This window comes from Puntigrus tetrazona, chromosome 13 (assembly GCF_018831695.1).
Source record: "Puntigrus tetrazona isolate hp1 chromosome 13, ASM1883169v1, whole genome shotgun sequence".
Taxonomy (NCBI): domain Eukaryota; kingdom Metazoa; phylum Chordata; class Actinopteri; order Cypriniformes; family Cyprinidae; genus Puntigrus; species Puntigrus tetrazona.
This window is the reverse complement of record NC_056711.1, coordinates 10,905,951-10,924,547: the sequence shown is the minus strand read 5'-3', so window position 1 is coordinate 10,924,547 and position 18,597 is coordinate 10,905,951. Positions and strand designations below refer to the sequence as shown.

Sequence of the window (18,597 nt, the reverse complement as noted above, 5' to 3'; positions counted from 1 at the left end):
GTCCATGCTGAGACTTAAATAATTAAGGTGAATCTAAATATCTCAAGTTAAAGATTTTTAAGATATAAGATATAGATATCTCTAAAGTTGAGAAAAATGAGATGTGGAGATCTTGCAGGTTATATCAATACTTGAGTAGAAGGGCAATGGAGACATTATTAGATTTTTGAGTGCTTCATTGCTCATTCATTCAACAGCTCTTTCAAAACACTAAATGAAACAAGGGACTGTCCTTGTGGGTCATTGGATCATTCGCTCAACCTATTTATTAAAATTATTCTATAAAGTACTTTACTGCAGGTAACTATTATATGTAGTAGCCTCTGTCATTTAATCATTCACTCAACCAATTAATTTGAATCAGCAAATATTTGCAGGCTACATAAACACCTAATTAACATTTTCCCCACCACTAAAATGTTTTTCTAAGCAGACATTACATACTGCCTTACATTTCGTAAAAAGTCGACCTTTTACATAATTTTTTTATTTCTATGCTGATTTAGATATTTACACACATATTCAGATACACAAACTCCCCGCTTTCTGTTTATTGAAATTCTCTTAAACAGACTGAGCTATTATGCCTTGTTTTGCTGCAGTTCCCATAAAACAGTAGATAAAAATATTTGTCATTTTGTTGCAAATCGCCCTGTAGTATTAACCCATCTGTAAAGAGCTGTGCAGGTTTCAATTGAACAATGGGTAAAAAAAAAATGGTTTGCTACAGCAGGCCTTCGGTTTCATTAGATGTTTTGTGTGCACAAGGGAAAAATCTTATTATTTCATTGCTAATGGCAAGATATTAAGTAATATAATCTGTTTCCCAAATGCAATCGGTTCGCATTAACGAGGAGCATAAAAAGGTGTTTGGATTGAAATCATTACCAGTGTGACATTTAATACAGCTTAGGTTTGATAAGGTGCGTTATTATGGACCAAAGCAAGTAGGCAAATATGTTTTATTCCAGCGAAACTTAAAATGCAGGGATAGAAACGGGCACCCTGATACTGACACCAGAGAGATGTGACATACAAAACAGTGACTGACAGGACAATTGACAGAACACACATGACATCGTTTAGCTGTGTGTGAATATGTCAGAGTATAGTGTAATTCAATCCTGAAAGCCCCACAGGGGGTTTCAAGTGGTCATTTTTGACCATGGCTATAGTTGTCACTTGCTGTAGTTTCATACATACATATATGTATGAATATGTGTGACACCTGATTCATATGAAAGAACATACGCTGCAGGCAAGCAATGCAAACCAAAAACATACTTGACATAGAACATACATCTCTATTAAAGACAGGGATACAGCTTTCTGTATACATATTTGTCAAGGTTGTGTAACCAAAAACAATTCCAATTATAAATATATATATATATATATATATATATATATATATATATATATATATATATATATATATATAACATGTGAATATCAGAATAGAACACTGATATTTCCACATTTGGCAGACATTTGTATACCTATGCAAAGTAACTTTGTGCCGTTGTGCAAATTTATGCAAATTTAACAAATTCTTTTTCACGAAAGACCTCTTTAATAATAACAACAATAACATGCTCAATCTTGAAAAAGTTAAATAAACCTTTTTCATGACAGACAGCATCTTTCCGGAAAAAGGAAAAAAAACCTTGCAATAGGCTAAAACTCCATGAAACACAGACTAACTGGTTTTTATCTGTTCGCACATTTCCTTGAAATCAAACCTGAAGCCTTGTTGCCAGAACCACGCAACTAGACTGGAAAAAAAGATATAAGTTCTCCTCTCACAAGTACTAAGAAAGAAACATCAATGTTTAAAGGTGATGTTGTACCACACGGACCAGGACAGGGTGCAGTTTTTCCCTTCTCTCAGCACTTCTCAGCACTGCAGCGCACTGTCACTTCTGCCACTGATATGCTGCAGTGAAGGCAAATCCTACACTTGCCCTGCTTCATTTCATTCTTTCATCTGCAACGAGAGTCTGAAAAGTCCCAGATTTCATTACCTTGCACAGCAAATCACACTCTTCTATGTTTCGCTTTAGTGATTTTTAGTGATACTGATATGTCTTTTTTACCTTTGGACTCATTTTTGCCTTTGCTGATTCAAGGTGGTATTTTTTTTCCGAGGTAACTGGAGAGATATAGACGTATATATTCTAACATGGTTATAGGAAAACTGTCATATCTCATTGATCATATCACTAATGACTCTACACTATTCTGTCTGCTCATCAAATAAATAAACAGACATGTAGCCTAATATTGATTCAAAACAACTCTTGTGTGTTTTGTGGTTTTGGAGCCAGAATTTTGGAGCCTTTTTAGAAGTCAGTGTACCATCATCTGAATGAGTCTGAAACTAATATTTTAAGGTAAAAACATAGATACAGTTAAAGTGAACGTACACCCTCTTTTCCCCAGATATGTCCAATTCTGAATTTCTGAATTTGAAACTTTCTCTGAAAATGACTTGGCAACAGTGATTCTCATATTACCACATACACTCTCTATTTTCCTCTAAGCAAATTTGAAATATGAAAACAATAGGAAAACAAACTCGGAACCCAGACATTTAATGAATTTTAAAAATCCCTGTCAGAAATGTACTTATGGGCACCGTAAAGATCAAATGGCCGATCAAAATCCCTCATCCCTCCTTTTTTTTTTTAAATGCTGAGTTCTCGCAAATCCTCTCATTATAAAATAAAAGTGTGAACACAGTGTAAATAAAATATTCACTGTGCAACATAGACAGTTTGCTGTCTCTCATCAGTCGCAGGTCTACACCATTACCATGGATGACAGTGAATATTAGGTTGCTACTATTGACCAATCAGAATTGAGTATTCAGAGAGCTACGCAATAAAATCTGCTAATCTATTTTCTCTGGATTAGAGTTTGTTTTTTAAGCTTTAATCCTCAGTTCCCCATCGCGAGGTGTTATTTTTCAGTGCTTCCTCGCCAGTATAAATCTGCACTCAAAATGTCAGCATCTGCGTTCTCTTTCTCTGAAGCACACAGCATAATCTTTAAAGTGGCTCAATTAATCTTCGCTGAAGGCGTTAAACAATGCCTTAGCCTATTATTGCCTCCCTCCGTCTACAGCAGTAGTGGCAGACATGATCTTTACACAATTTTGCTGACAGTAGAATTTTAGAGTTGTTTTAGGGTTAGGTTCCCCCAAAAGGGGGTCAAATCGTAAATGGCGTGACATTTTAATAAATTACTCATCTGTGCAATAATACAACCGAAGGAAAACGACCCCCCTCGTGGTCCAATAGATAAGTGGCTCGGATCTCTATGTTAACCTTAACTGTAACTTTACACCTAAACTTGCTGTGCTGCGTATTGGAACCGCACGAAAGAACACTACATCTCAGCAAGAATTATCCAACAACATCAGAGTTTCTCCCGGCCCTCTGGGAGCTGGGATCCTTTTCGTCCTCCCCTGCAATAAATCAAATCTTAAATGGAACAGTGTTTTGGATGAAGACACACAGAGAGACATTATTTAGACGCAGCGTGCATCTATACTGGGTTATTGATATAATCAAACACATTTCTCTCTCACACGAACGAAGAAACGCTCCAGTATTTCATTCTCATCCCATATGCGGTCCCAATTAGTTCACAGTTCTGGAGATAATAATGGTTTCAAGACTTTAAATATCAGTGACCACAGACAAAACAGGAGTCTGTCTTCTTTGGTAAAAGCATGGTGTTTCTATGGTTACTGACTACTCAAAGCAGTCCAGGGACTGTTCTGTTGCTCCTCCCTTCTCTGTGCTGCCCATTAAATCTGCTCAGTCCATGATTTCATGAAACTCTGGCCACCATCACTGAGCCCACCTGCATCAGTCAAGACGCATGCGGCGTCCTTTAGTCTGCCTAGATCTCATGAGGATTGAAAGGACAGCTGTATATTGGTAAAGCTTCTTTAAGCATCAAATATGCGCCTTTGCTGTTCACCATATAGTAATATTCAGACGTGGAACAGGTTTATAATTGTGGAATGGACAGGAAGAGTTGATCATCTTAGTATGAATGCTAAGAAAAATACACTTGTAATTAATGTGTATTTTTGTTTTGCATGTTTATGTATTGTTATACTAATGCGAAACCCAAAGAACACTGATGTTAATAATGTCGCTCATTTCTTTAATGATTTCTATGAGCAAAGCTCACGACTGCCCCCTGGCGTGCCATTTCAACACCGACTTTTTTTTTAATTAAAATTAAGTTACTTTTTCTGTAGCAGTAAATCAGCACATTAGAATCATTTCTGAAGAAGACTGGAGTAATGCTTGCTGTAATTTCAGCTTTGCTATAAAGAATACATTTAATACATACGGAAATTGCAGTCATTTAAATTGTATTTATACAATGTATTTAATCAAATACATACAACGAGAGTTCTTTAAAGAAATGACTGATCCTAAAGCTTCTGAACAGTATGTCCAAACAGATTAGATCCTAAATACTTATTTTTCAAAGTAGTTGCAATTTTCTCACTTTAAAACGGTGTTAAATCACAATGTGCTAACCTCATAAATCACGCAGCCTATTTCTTGTAGCTGTATTCCCAAAAGCACCAAAGGGCCAAAAACATTCTTTACTAAAAGAATGCATCTACCAGATCTTTAAGATTATTTAAATACCTTTATTCTGGCCAATCAAAATGGGTTCATCGTTTTGGGTAATTACAACTTATTCTTTGCTTTAGATGCAGTAGAGCCTACAAAATGAACATTTTACTTTTACTTTTCTGAAGCACCACTGTCTGGTCACAAATATTTTGAACATTTATAAAAAAAAATTTTTTTTAAATAAGGCTACAAAATGAACTTTTTTTTTAAAATAAAAATTACTGTCACGAGCTTAATATAACTTCGGAATGCGAAATGTTTCAACTCTAAATTCATTAAAAGGAAATGTAATATTATTTATTTATTTTTAGGTAACTATGTTACATTACATACAGACACACAAAAAAAAAAATCATAAAAAGTTTGCACTGAAAAAAACAAAATCTGGAGGAAAATAAAAATCTTCCAAGCGAGTTTTAGTGGCTAATTGGTCTAAGCACTAATGTCAAGCATTGATGTTTTCCTTCCTATATTACATAATGCAGAGACTTACAGTATACAGTAAGACTGGATCTGGCAAGGCACTTGATTATGCTTTAAATCCCTCAATCTACACTCTGCAAAACACTGTTAAAATGACTGCTTCTAAGGTTCAAAAAATAAATTAAAATGGAAGAAAATAGTATGATACCATTTAATAAATACAAATATTAATTTTCCATTTGCATAAATCTCAAACATTCTTTTTTAAAAATCCAACAGGCAAAAACCACAGTGAACAATTCATTAAATGCTGAATGACACCGGTGTAATCATTTGACTTCCTGTGGTCAGATAAATGGATCAGACACTACTAAAAATTGGCTCAGAAAACCCAAATATGGGTATTGAAAAAATGTTTCGAGAAGAAAAGGTCTAAATAAAAAAAAAAAAAAAAAAAAATGTAAGCTAGCAGCGCTGATTACCATTTAACAGCTGTGTACTTTCCTCTCTAAATCATCCAATGCTTTATTTTTTAATTCGTTACATATTTAAATCCATATATAAAACCATTTCGCAGACGGTAAGATCTTCCATGTAATTTTCCTAAGATTTTGAAGGAGAGATGAGAGTGAACCCATGTGGCACCAGGACGGGCTATCTTTGCTTCTCCTGATCTGGTGCGATGCAATGTCCCATTTTAGCAAAGAGAACAGAACATTTCTGTGTGTTATCATCTTCGAATGACGTCTCAACAGAGGACACCACCTGAAACGCAACAAAACGATAAAACCAGGTCAAAGAACGTCCACAGGTAAACGCTACGTAACTCACCAGACGAACTCAGAAAAGAAAGTTAAACTCACATTCTTCTACTCAATGACCGTGCAACAGAACCTGTATATCTGAAAGTTTCGAGCAGCTGGGTGTAGCCATTTTCTGTGCCCTTTGGTATAAATCTGCATCTCCAAAGTAACGCGCTCGATACAACAAGCCTTCCTCTGCAAACAAGAGCACAGATTGTCTACGTTTTCCGAACACCACGCTAAATTACACTTGCATTATACGGAAGGCATCTATATCCGTTCATTAATAAGCAGCCTTATACGCGTCACGTACTTTGCTGCTTCTCCTTCCAGCAATTGTTTCTCAGGTTTGATATATAGTCCTCCTCCACACTTTGTTCCACATTTTTAAGATTCATCCCCGTGTATTCTTCTGAGAAGTGGTCGCCTACATAGTAAGGCACCTTCAGAGTTGCAGTGTGCCGCCTGTTTGTGTGGCCCATGGATCTAAAGCAGGTGGAATGTTTGATAACGTCAGAGATATTCATGGTTTGAGTGACAGCCGTCATGCTTTTAACAAGATAAACATTTTTGCTTTCAGAACATTTTTCTGTGAGACGGACGTCGGAAAACAAACGATTACGGATAACTGCGCGTGACGGGGAAGTCAAAATACACAACGGGATAGAAAACAATAGTGTGTTATAATAACATACGACGTATACGTGATCACTTAGTCAATATCGGGCTTACGGTCTGTGGCTGAGGCTGTATGGAGGACTGGAAACCATCATCTGGCTCAGAGCCGAGACTATGATCAGAATTAGTATTGGCATCAGCTGTACAAACAAGGCAAGGCCACCCTGGGTGATAAAGAAAAAACAAAAAACATTCATTAAAATTAAACAGTACACCACGATATAAAGAAACAACTACTGTAATATTTCATCAGCCTGAATACTTTCTAATATCAACATAACATATCAACTAACTAAATTAAAGCAATTTAAGATTTTTTTTTAATCTGTTCTCTTGACCGTAGATTTCACAGAGGGCTTTATATGCTAAATACAAGACTTTCCAAGACCACTTTAACAAAATATAAAGAATACATTCACTGTCGTTTCAGAATTTGAAAATAATATTTACTTTTCCTTCTGATTATGCATTTACTTGAGAAGCAAAATTCGGATGTCTTGTTTTTTATTGAGGCAATTGCTTAAAACGAATTGAGCTCATAATTAAATCAAGAACAAGTATCTGCCAAAGGGCTCAGAAAAAGAACTTAATTCATCAGGAAAAACAGGTTTTCGGCCCCCACTTGTGTTCGTGTTTTATTGTGAATGGTCAGTTCACCCGAATATCAAAATTTGTCATGTTACTTAGTTGAGTATTAAGGTTAATCGTTGAATATCAAAAGTTCTTGGGTAGGAATTTGTGGACATGTCTACATGCTTTTAGATTTATGGAGTTATAATATTGTGTGCCATTACCCATAATACATTGCATCATCATTGCCTACATGCTACATTTACAGATGCACACCTTCCCTCGCCTTGCATTACAAGATAATAAACTGAGCAAAATCCCATAATCTTACAAGATGACTGGGCCCTTACTTCTCTCTGTTGTTCTCGCCGTTCATGTCGCTGTTGATGGCCAAACCTCATCCTGCCGTTGCTGTATACGTGCACATTACCTAGAAGCATAAAAAAAAGAAATGGCGCAAAAACACATTTCACGGTTCTAAATGTATTCGAACACAACCACTGACATGTTTCTCAAACCACACTTTAAAAGGTCGCAGGACTCACTGGTGGGAAATCCACCTCCGAAGAACATATTGAAAAGGTCCTCGGGGGAAATATCTGCCTCGAAATTTCTGTGATAGGTCCTGTGCCTGTGAGTCGGATGGGCTTTTTCTTCGCCGTAAACATCGTACTGCCTTCTTTTTTCAGGGTTGCTTAGAACTGCGTAAGCATTACCTATAGCTGAAGACCGGGGCACAAAACAAATGAGAAAACCACATGCAAACCGATGGCAGAATGCTGAATGCACAGGTTCAAGTCATGTATTCTACCTTTAAATGCTTCGGTGGCACCAGGTGCGTGGTTTTTATCTGGATGAAATTTTAGAGCTAGCTTTCGGTAGGCTTTTTTCAGATCCTCCTCAGACGCTTCTTTACTGACTCCAAGAATCTCATAATAGTCTTTGCATCTCTTAATTCTGCATCGAGAGAACAGGAAGAGAGCAGTCAGGCGACGAAACCGTTACGCACGCGTATAAACAGAAATAACGACCAAGCAGTCTACAACAAATAACAGACCTTTTGACAGCGTCCAGCTGCTCTGATGTGTACGGTTTGGCTGATTCTGTGGCACTCTGTCCAGAGGAGTGGTCTTCAGTGTTGTGACTTCTGTTTCGTAATCCATCGTGTTCTCTGATGTTTTCTTCACTTGTGGAAGGTCCTTCATTCTCAGCAATAGTTTCTAGTAAAGCTGAGACAAGAACACTTTCATTTAAATAAGAATCACTGGTGTCTATCTATTTATCTATCAACTCACTCTTATCGGTACAGAAATAAAAAAATAAGATGAAATTTTAATTTACATTATATTCCGCAAGATTACCTACATTTGAAAATACTATATGGAGATATACTACAATAGAACTGATATACAACCAACAGCACTAAATGTGTGGTTCGACAACATACAGCTGACGTTAGCTCAAATAAAAGTAGAAAATACTGTCACCTAGGGCCTTAATTACCGTCTAACTACAGACTTCGGGTTTTCCGGTGGCCTTTTAACAGACCTCTTACGATCTCCGCTATACACTTATTTACATTACACGCACATCTCGCCTTGTCGGTGGGAAACAGTCTCTGCGCCTTTTCGAGGAACCGCCTGGCTTTGTCGAGCTCATTATCTCGCAGCGCTGCGATTGCTATTTCGATGCAGCGTTCCGCTTCGTCCTTGTTTGATTCCATTGCGACGGCGGAACTGATGACTGATCTCTTTCCTGACCCCCCCCCCAGTCGCAGCCTGATGACGTTCACAACACCGTCAAGAGGTTTTCACTAATGCATAGAACGTCCTCTTTGTAGTTGTCCCTCTCGGTCTTTGGTAGCTATGGATATAAAGTTATTTTGTTCATTGCATTAAGAAATTGCACCATATATTTTCTGGCATAGTCAATATACATATTCTAGATTTATAAATTGGGGTGCTTTAAAAAAAAAATCATATAAAATTTTATTATATTATGAAGATATTATAAAATAGCAAGCTTTTTATTGTTTTATTAATGTGTTTTTACTTCATGTATTTGGTGTTTTTATAATATATACATGTATAGTGAATATTTATTTTCTATATGTGTTAGGCTATGTACGATATTGTATTTCAGGGGGATTGTCTGATCTGTTTGTTTTTTTCCAATATACCTTTATGTTATGTTCTTTGTATTTCAATAATTTCTATAACTACCTAAAATAAAAATTCCTGAAGCAATACAAGACATGAATGATTTCCACAAACCTTTTAGGCTATAACGTTTTTTTTCCCCAATATTTTTTCAAATAACATTTATTTACAATTATTTATCTTATGTTTCATTTGATTATTTTGGTTTATTCTGCTTATCGATGATGAGTGTTGTTGTCCTCGAGGTTTGTCCAATATAATTTCTAATATTTCTTTAATATTCTTTCGTTGTTGATAATAATAATAATAATAATAATAATAATAATAATAATAATAATAATAATAATAATAATGTTAACTTTGTTTGTAAAAATTATATTAAAGATAATATTAACAGTAAAATAATAATGAAACAATTTTAAAAAATGTTACCCTTTGTACTTCCTGGAAACTCGCCGTTAAGGTCTAAAAGCAGAGTGGGAGCGCTAGTAAAGAAAGTGGTGTCGTTACAGCGTCATAGCAGCTAAAGTTGTTGTGGGCACATGGAAAGGTACAAGGAACGATATTTGTTTAACCGGATTGACAGTTTACGCGTGTATGTGGTGAGGAAAATATATATCTAAATCACTGCCGCGAAAATTTCATAACATTATATAGAGCCGTCTTTTGAGCGCGTGACCTCAGAAGCTCCATCGATTTCGCGTGCCAACGAAACAATGCGCGTACGCTTATCGTGGCTTCTGCTGAAACGAACAGTCGTTATACCAAAAATATGCTTCAGCTATTCTGTAGCAAGCCGCCGTGCCGCCAATATTGACTCGAGGCCTGTAAAGGCAAGAAAGGCACGGAGACCCCAACTCCCTGCTGACTGGCATACTCTCTCCTGGGAAGAGAGACTGGCTGATTCTGTGACTCCTCTGTGGAGAATGAGTTACGAGCAGCAGCTTCAGTGGAAACAAGAGCAGCAGCACAGGATCTTACTTGAGATGACAAAGCAACTAACTGGGGATTTAAAGCACTCTTTTTCAACTGACTTAAGTTTCCCCCTGCTTCCCATAGTAGCATCACCAGTGATTGATGGATACCGCAACAAATCAACTTTCTCTGTCAACATTGGGGTAGACGGCAATCCAAAAACTGTTGGATTTTATATCGGTAATAGTAAAGCAGGCAACATCGTCTGTGTCCACGGTGACCATCTCCCGAACATACCTTCGAAACACAGCATGGTTGCAAGGCACTATGAAGATTTTATACGCCTCTCGCCACTCAGACCGTGCATTTTATTTCACGACGGTGGTCACTGGAGAGAAATTACGATAAGGACAAATTCTGCCAGTCACACGATGGCCATAGTTTACTTCCACCCCCAAACCCTAACCCCTGAGGACATAGCCGTCCATAAAGCTGCTCTGGTGGAGTACTTCACGCAAGGTCCCGGAGCGGTTTGTCAGCTGGATTCCCTGTACTTCCAGGAGACCACAATGACCCGTTGCAGTCATGAACAATCCCCCTATCGGCTTCTGCACGGACGGCCTCATATCTTCGAAGAGGTGCTTGGCTTGAAGTTCCGCATTTCTGCCGATTCGTTCTTCCAGGTGAATCGGAGGGCGGCGGAGGCTTTGTACAAAACCGTCGCGGAGCTGAACGGGGAGCGCGTCGGGGGCACCCTGCTGGATGTCTGCTGCGGAACTGGAGCCATTGGCATCTCGTTATCACCGCAGACGGAGAGAGTCATTGGCATTGAGCTCATCGAGCAGGCGGTCGAGGACGCCAAGTTTAACGCAGCGCTAAACGGAGTTCATAATTGTGAATTTCTCTCAGGCAAAGCAGAAGCTGTCCTGCCAGATCTGTTGGCCTCTTTGAATAGCGACGGCGGGCTGACAGCCGTGGTGAATCCGTCCAGGGCTGGCCTACATTATCGAGTTGTCAGAGCCTTGAGGAACCACACAGCCATAAGGAGGCTTGTCTATATATCGTGCAAACCTTATGGGGAGGCAATGAGGAACTTTAGAGATCTGTGCAGTACAGGCTATAAGAGGAAGACCACTGGAGACGCCTTCAAACCAGCCATGGCCGTCCCTGTGGACCTGTTTCCACACACTACTCACTGTGAACTAGTGCTAGTGTTTGAGCGATAGTAGCTATTTCTGTTGTTCGTTCTGACTTGTTATTAAACAACAGTGGAAAATGTTTAATGCAGTTTCTCTCTCTTTAAATGTTTATATCGGTAAACTAGAAACTAAAACCACAAAATGCATTTTTCTACTTGTAATAAAATAAAAGGTAACTAAAATTATGCATGTATGTATGTATAATCAAAAAAAAAAAAAAACTAATCAAATAAGCCATAACAAATTACTAAAACTAAAGTTAAGTCATAGAAATTAATTCAAAGTTATAATTTAAAAATTGTAAGGTCTCAGTGATAACAAATAGCCTACTTTGGTTTTTTTTTTTACAAGAATATGATATTTTGTTTTACATCAAAATTTAATTAAATGTATTCATAGAAAATTAAGTGTATAGTAACCACTTAAAGTATAGCAGTTAAACTATATACTAAACAATACCTCAACTCTCTAGTTTGTTTCGAGTCTACAGCAGATCCCTCGCATGATCACTAGAGGGTGCTATTGCGCCGAGCCTCCATTTTGTGCAGCGCTGCGTAGATGTGGTGCAGTTAGATATATTTTCAAATGTGCTTGAAAAGCAAGTGAATTTGCGTGTGCTTACAGAATGTGTGAAGTCTGAAAATCAGTAGGATCAAGTTTTGGAGATAGGACTGATTCCTGAATCATTAACAAGAAGTTAAAATGTGCTGTGCATATACTCTGAAGCGATTAAGCTTCCGACGAATCGCCCAGTGAACTGTGCAAACGCAGTGCTGTAAGTGAACCGATTCAGGAAACATTAAGTAAAAATGCTTCATAACCAGAGTCAAAAGACTGAGCCATTTTGTGTAATTTGAAACAGTGACATGAGTGCAAAATGCAATGCCATTCAATTAGCCTACTGTAATGCGCTCACTGAAATCGGAGATGAGATCTAGCTCTTATTAAAAAGTTTGATTTTGTATTCATAGCATCGTAAAACCAACTATACAGTAAATTCATAAAAAAAAAAATATATATATATATATATATATATATATATATATATATATATATATATATATATATAAAAAAGGTAAAAAGTATTGCATTCAAATGAATTCAATAGTTATACAGTATAGCATTTAGTCATATAATAATATCAATTGCAAGAGTCAGTTTATTCAAATCGTTTGACTCATGGATGTATGTTTGGGCTAGAAGAGCTGCATTTTCCAATTTATTTATGAGCATAAAAAAAAACAAGCTTTGTCTGATCTGTATCACACAGTGAGAGTGCAGGCTTATCAAAGACCAGCGTACATGGCGTCCACAACATAAGCATCAGATAACCAGGCAACCAATGAAACTGGTAGGGCTAGATGGCATCCTCTCAGCCTCGCCCAATTGCATCATTTTAAACGAAATCAGAGGCTTAGAGACGCAAAAAATAAAAAATTAAATCACTCGACGGGGAACCTGCCTGCTAGCATCAATCAAATCGCGATCATTCTTTATGGTTGCATCGCAGACAAGGTAAGCGCGGCGCGGAGGAGCGAACGCGGCTTTATTCCGGCGTACCTTTGAGACAGAAGTCGCGCCCATTTGTGCAGAAATTGAACGTGCTGATTGTATGAGGGCTTTGTCTTTTATAATAACGATGACTGAAATGACAGATGGCTGCTCTTTGCCGACGGTCGTGAAAATATAATCGACTCCGTTCTCTTTACAGGAGACAATAACGAGCATGAAAGAAATGGCCGAAGCGACGACGACAGAGGACGTTTATGATGATGCTTACGAGGAGAAACCGGGCCCGAGTCCTCCGGTGAAAATCGTATGGAGAAACGTTATATTAATGTCTCTTTTGCACCTAGGAGCTCTTTACGGTCTGATGATTTTTCCATCCGTCTCGTCCTTAACGCTGATATGGAGTGAGTATTCATTCTGATCGTTCGGGTTCCGTGAACTGGCTGACGTTTGTTTTAATGGATCGTGCGGTTTTATTTTTCCATGTCTGAATAGATTGGATAATGTCGCGATGTCTGCAACTAGGTGTTTTGTGTACGTGTGGATAGATAGATGATGAACACGGTCATGCATTTTATAATATAGTCTCCTTATAGGCCTGAACGATCCCCACCGTAACCATTTCTTTTCATCTTGACTCAAGATGGTAAACGTGTTGTGTACATTTGATTCAGACCAACTGTGAATAGAACACAGCAATTTTAATAAAATATAAAGTTGTTAGTTAATTTCACATTTAGAATGTAGACATATATTGATAATCGATTCATTAGTATAGATCTTATATATCCACGATGCGATTATGAATCAAACATGCCATTTAACTTTCCTAGCTCTTTTTTTCCTCATGCAGATAATGGTTATATATGATTTAACCCCTATTGCTAATGTGAAGCATTAATGTGGTTAAACTCAGCAACGCTCCCTGGTTTCTCTTGCTTGTTCTGCAGGTATTTCCTCTCGTAAGGGCGGAGGTGTCCTTCTCTTACAGATTCAAAGTTGCGATTACTATTCTCAGATATTATCAGTTACTGTGTCACGTTTTCGTTCCAAAAGCCAAAATATGTCAGGCCACGTGGCCTCGTCTAAATTTGTTATGTAGACCAATGCTAAAATCGTTTGGTAAGCATGTGCGCGTGTCTGTGAGTGGTAGCGAGACAGTCCCGTGAATAACTTGAAATCCTACCAAAAGCTATAACTGCTCCACTGTTGTGCACATTTTTGGCATCACAGCGCCGCATAATATTGCACCCTGTTGAACAAAGAACAATTGCTGTTGAAATAGGCTCTCCATTGTAAATTGAGCCGGGTCATAACAGTGTGCCCTTCTTCACAGTCTGTGGCCTGGTATCCCACATCCCTTGCAGCCTCGTCTGACAACACACAGCGAGACATTTTGTCCTCTCATGGAGCGAATCAAGGGCGCACACACCGTTAAACGCTATAGAAGCTGTGTGTAGTTCAGACTAATTTGTTTTCTATTTTCTCTCTTAACGTGACAGCGGGAGTGTGTTTCATGCTAAGCGCTCTAGGAATAACCGCCGGCGCCCATCGCCTTTGGAGCCACAGGTCTTACAAAGCCTCGCTGCCGTTACGAATCTTCCTAGCAATCGCAAACTCCATGGCTTTTCAGGTAAAACTCCGCATTAATGCAGTAAACCTGAATGCAGCTCAGATAGTGGCTAAAGATCTGGGCTAATAGGTTCAAACCTCACAAGAGCCGAGTGCGATAGCCATAGTGCCCTTGAACAAAGCAATTAACCTTAGGGTATCCACATGGGATTGTCCCTGTAATAAGTGTAGTGTAAGACACTTGCACGAAAACATCTGCCTAATGACTATTTACACTTATATATATATATATATATATATATATATTACACACACACTCTCTTGTACTCAACTTAGAGTATGACTCATACAATATACAATTACAATAATGATGTATATGTATATATATATCCATTTAGAATGATATCTATGAGTGGGCCAGAGACCATCGTGTCCATCACAAGTTTTCAGAGACTCATGCGGACCCACACAATGCCCGCAGAGGATTCTTCTTTGCTCACATCGGCTGGCTGCTGGTCCGCAAACACCCAGAAGTTATTGAGAAAGGACGCAAACTAGAGCTCACTGATCTAAAAGCGGATGGGGTTGTGATGTTTCAGAGGAGGTCAGTGGGAAATTGTGATATTTTATATTCAGTTTTGATCTTCTTAACCTACACTGCTGTATAAATGTTTGGGGCCTATAAGAATTTTTTTTAATACAGTAAGAATGCATGAGTTTGATCAGAAATTACAGTAAAGACATTCGTATCGTTACAGAATATTTAACATTTTAAATAAATACTGTTCATTTGAGCTTTCCGTTCATCAAACAGTCCTAAGGAATATAACATTTTTCCACAAAATATTAAGCAGCACTACTGTTTTTAATATTGATAAAAAGAGCACAAAATCAGAATATATTCTAAAAGGTCATGTGACATTTTAAAGGCATTATAAACAATTATTAATTATTACGCTAAAAAAAACAACAACAAATATTACAATAGAAAATGGTTCATTTAAATTGTAACAATATTTAACTACAATTTTACTGTGATTTTTATTAAATAAACGTTAAAAAGGCTTCATTCAGAAATGTTTTACAAACCTGAATGACCCCAAATAAATGAATATATAAACACAAAATTACAACTGATAAATCAAAACTCGATACGGTGACGCTGAACAATGTATTCATTTACCGGATCAAACCTTACCAATACAGGGTTTGATTCAAAGTTTGATTCAGGTTTATTCATCTGAACCAGGCCCCACATTTTTGTACTAGCTAATGTGGAATAATCAATATCCCTTCTCATCACTTTGAATGAATTCCAGCAAATGTCCTAAGCGTTTTGATAAGCTATAAAAACACGTTTCATAGAATTGCCAGATCAGATAATAGGAAAATAGCTGGTTAATAAGCACTTCGAACTGTATGTTGTGTTTCAGCTGAGGTTTAACAGCCATTGTTCGTTCAGAAAACCAATGACATACAGAGAAGCACACGTGACAATCAAGTGTAAAACAGTGATGAAACGGCTATTGCATTTGTTGTTTTAATCTTTCATTTTTCTGTCCATAGGCATTACAAGTTATCCGTGGTTGTGATGTGCTTTCTCATTCCCACATTTGTACCTTGGTTCTTTTGGGAAGAGAGTCTTTTGACCGGTTACTTAGTTCCTTGCCTGTTGAGATACACTGTGTGCCTTAATGCGACCTGGCTGGTCAACAGTGCAGCTCACATGTGGGGAATGAGGCCTTATGACCACAACATCAATCCCAGAGAGAACAAGTTTGTCGCCTTCAGCGCCATCGGTAAGAACAATGTCTTTTCTTTCACAGCTTAATATTAATTAAGTCAGTCTTGTTGGAAATGTTCTAATATTCTAGTTTGCACATTTATTTGACATATTGAAAAAAATACAAAAGCATAAATTAAAATGCGTGTGTGTGTGGGTGTTTGTGTATATATATATATAGTATTAGTATTATTAATTAATTTTTTAATATTATAGTATATTTTATAGTATTATTATTTTTAGTATTATAGTATTTATAGTATTATTAAACCATTTATTTAATTTATTTTTTAGGATTAGTGATGACTGGAAAGTAAAAAAAAAAATTAAATAAAGATAATTTTGTATGTACTTATTGGAAAATATATGATTTAATGATTTAATTTCAGGTGAAGGATTTCACAACTATCATCACACATTCCCCCATGATTACGCTGCAAGCGAGTTTGGCAGTCGGCTGAATCTGACCAAGGCATTTATAGATCTCATGTGCTTCTTTGGACTGGCCAAGGATTGCAGGAGGGTAACTCATGAGACTATCATAGCCCGCGTTCAACGCACCGGCGATGGCAGCCACAAAAGTGGTTGATTTATTCAGTGTATATGACAAAAAAACAAAGAAACAAAAAAAATTATAAGGCAACGTATACAAAAGCATTTGCAGCATTTCTTAGTGTGCAACGAAGATTGATCTATATACACTCTCATATGAAATAAGAAACTCTAGAGTGTGTTGGACTAATATGTGTTCTTAAGAATTCTTTCCTTTTCATGACATGTTCCGGACTGCGGGAGATTATTTTCAGAGATGGTAAAGGCCATAGATTGGGAGGATAATTATATCTCAGTCTGCCTCAAGAGGCAAGAGATGGTACTTCACTAGTTTAAACAGCCATGTGCCTCATTACAGCCCTCTCTCATGAACAGGTTGACCCATGTTTTCTCTGGCTAAGCAGTTGCTGCTATGGTTCTATACAAGCTGTAAAAATAAGATGACACGCTAATAACACACTGGCACTATTTTAGATTTTCTTAAAAGATAAAAGCTTTTTTTCCATTTGAAACTGGGAAAAAAAATTAACGACCACCAAAAAAGTTATTTATAGCATATATAGTCAAAGAAGACTGTGCCATAGAAAAGTCCACGGGAAAACTGGTCTCAGTTGACCTAAAATGTTGACGTATATAACTCTGGTTAGTTCTGTTTAGAATAGGTTTGTTAGTAGTGACAGTATACATCAAAATACATTGCCATTATTGATCAAAATATTTAAAATTAATTTTAATTATTATTTAATTTTATTTTTAGTCTATATGCCTGCAAAGGTCATCAGATTAGTGACTCTTGTAATGAGGAGTGAGCAATTCATCAATAAAATGAATTTCTTAATTATTATTTTCCATGTTGCATAGTGCTCTATCAAGTTTCCTTGGACTCTTGTGGTCCTGTAAAAAAAGTACCTGTCAAAATGACCAGGTAGGCCTATACGGTAAACTTTTTTAATTACAAATATATTGAAGTATGAAAGGATTTTTTCAAGTATTATAAAACATATTTAACCAAAAACATTTTGAAAAAAAATTTGTCTGTTGGGGTAAAAGTGTTAAGGTGTACACTTACTAGGACATTTATTTGTCCTCATGATATAATCCAAGGATTGGAATATTCAAATGTCTTCATCAGATAGAATCTTGCCCTTTGCCTTATAAAATAGGCCTCTCTCTCTCTATATATATATATACAGATTTTGGGTTGGACTCAAAATTGAAAACACAAAGATGATGTATAGCATCAGAAAAATTAATTCAAACTTATAAAGTTTTAAGTCATTCAGGGTGGGCTGTTTTCTTGGCTCTTCTGTGACGAATGAATGACCATCTGTAGCTCCCTATATTTTTTTCTCATAAATGTTTGATAGGTTGATATTGGTACGCATTTTCCAAAAAAAAAAAAAGCCAAATGCTTTATATATTTAAAACCCATGTTTAAGAAGAAACACAAACTGACACTACGTTTTTCAGCTTAATTATTTATACAGTGTTGACCTTTGATGTCTGGGAGCCTTAATGGGCACATTTTCAAGGAATGTTGTTTCATGTACCATAAACCAAAATTTCTATAAGTGGAAGAGTTTTGCGAGTTGTACCGTGAGTTTTGTTATGAATCAATATTAATCTTTTTCTTAATTGAATAAAATGTGTGTATATCTGAAAATGAAGTCTCGGCTAACCTTCTTATTGATCGTATTCATCATAATCATAAGCGAGTGAGAACGCCACGTCAGTTTTAAAGCAAAAAATGAAAACTGTTTAGCGCGT

The 18,597-nt window shown here is 37.0% G+C and overlaps 3 protein-coding genes across 4 annotated transcripts; 2 read left to right on the top strand and 1 right to left on the bottom strand.

The window, feature by feature from the left end:
* Nucleotides 1-4,876: 4,876 nt before the first annotated feature.
* On the bottom strand, nucleotides 4,877-8,904 carry dnajb12a (DnaJ heat shock protein family (Hsp40) member B12a). Its single transcript, XM_043256345.1, has 9 exons — nucleotides 8,732-8,904; nucleotides 8,199-8,370; nucleotides 7,953-8,098; nucleotides 7,687-7,863; nucleotides 7,492-7,571; nucleotides 6,626-6,735; nucleotides 6,207-6,379; nucleotides 5,954-6,088; nucleotides 4,877-5,855 (listed from the first exon to the last, which is right to left on the bottom strand). Exons 1-8 carry the CDS (start codon nucleotides 8,862-8,864, stop codon nucleotides 5,964-5,966), a joined length of 1,116 nt encoding a protein of 371 aa, XP_043112280.1. The 5' UTR covers nucleotides 8,865-8,904; the 3' UTR covers nucleotides 4,877-5,855; nucleotides 5,954-5,963.
* An 887-nt stretch (nucleotides 8,905-9,791) lies between these two features.
* trmt2b (tRNA methyltransferase 2 homolog B) lies at nucleotides 9,792-11,498 on the top strand. Its single transcript, XM_043254603.1, has one exon. It carries the CDS (start codon nucleotides 10,017-10,019, stop codon nucleotides 11,439-11,441), a length of 1,425 nt encoding a protein of 474 aa, XP_043110538.1. The 5' UTR covers nucleotides 9,792-10,016; the 3' UTR covers nucleotides 11,442-11,498.
* A 1,220-nt stretch (nucleotides 11,499-12,718) lies between these two features.
* scdb (stearoyl-CoA desaturase b) lies at nucleotides 12,719-18,493 on the top strand. 2 transcript variants are annotated; one of them, XM_043255949.1, is made up of 6 exons: nucleotides 12,719-13,024; nucleotides 13,126-13,327; nucleotides 14,426-14,556; nucleotides 14,894-15,099; nucleotides 16,062-16,294; nucleotides 16,668-18,493. In XM_043255949.1, exons 2-6 carry the CDS (start codon nucleotides 13,141-13,143, stop codon nucleotides 16,865-16,867), a joined length of 957 nt encoding a protein of 318 aa, XP_043111884.1. In that variant the 5' UTR covers nucleotides 12,719-13,024; nucleotides 13,126-13,140; the 3' UTR covers nucleotides 16,868-18,493. The 2 variants fall into 2 exon arrangements, with proteins under 2 accessions (XP_043111884.1, XP_043111883.1); XM_043255948.1 differs by having other exon boundaries at nucleotides 12,721-12,929.
* The last annotated feature ends 104 nt before the right edge of the window (nucleotides 18,494-18,597 follow it).

Bases quoted from the DNA above. Each gene is read 5' to 3' on its own strand.
- dnajb12a (XM_043256345.1), bottom strand. From the start codon at position 8,864: ATGGAATCAAACAAGGACGAAGCGGAACGCTGCATCGAAATAGCAATC. The intron at 7,572-7,686 runs GTGAGTCCTGCG...TTATGCTTCTAG, and splicing joins CGGAGGTGGATTTCCCACCA to GTAATGTGCACGTATACAGC. The intron at 6,736-7,491 runs GTAAGGGCCCAG...TTTATCACCCAG, and splicing joins GGCGAGAACAACAGAGAGAA to GGTGGCCTTGCCTTGTTTGT.
- trmt2b (XM_043254603.1), top strand. From the start codon at position 10,017: ATGCGCGTACGCTTATCGTGGCTTCTGCTGAAACGAACAGTCGTTATA.
- scdb (XM_043255949.1), top strand. From the start codon at position 13,141: ATGAAAGAAATGGCCGAAGCGACGACGACAGAGGACGTTTATGATGAT. The intron at 15,100-16,061 runs GTCAGTGGGAAA...TTCTGTCCATAG, and splicing joins GTTGTGATGTTTCAGAGGAG to GCATTACAAGTTATCCGTGG. The intron at 16,295-16,667 runs GTAAGAACAATG...ATTTAATTTCAG, and splicing joins TGTCGCCTTCAGCGCCATCG to GTGAAGGATTTCACAACTAT.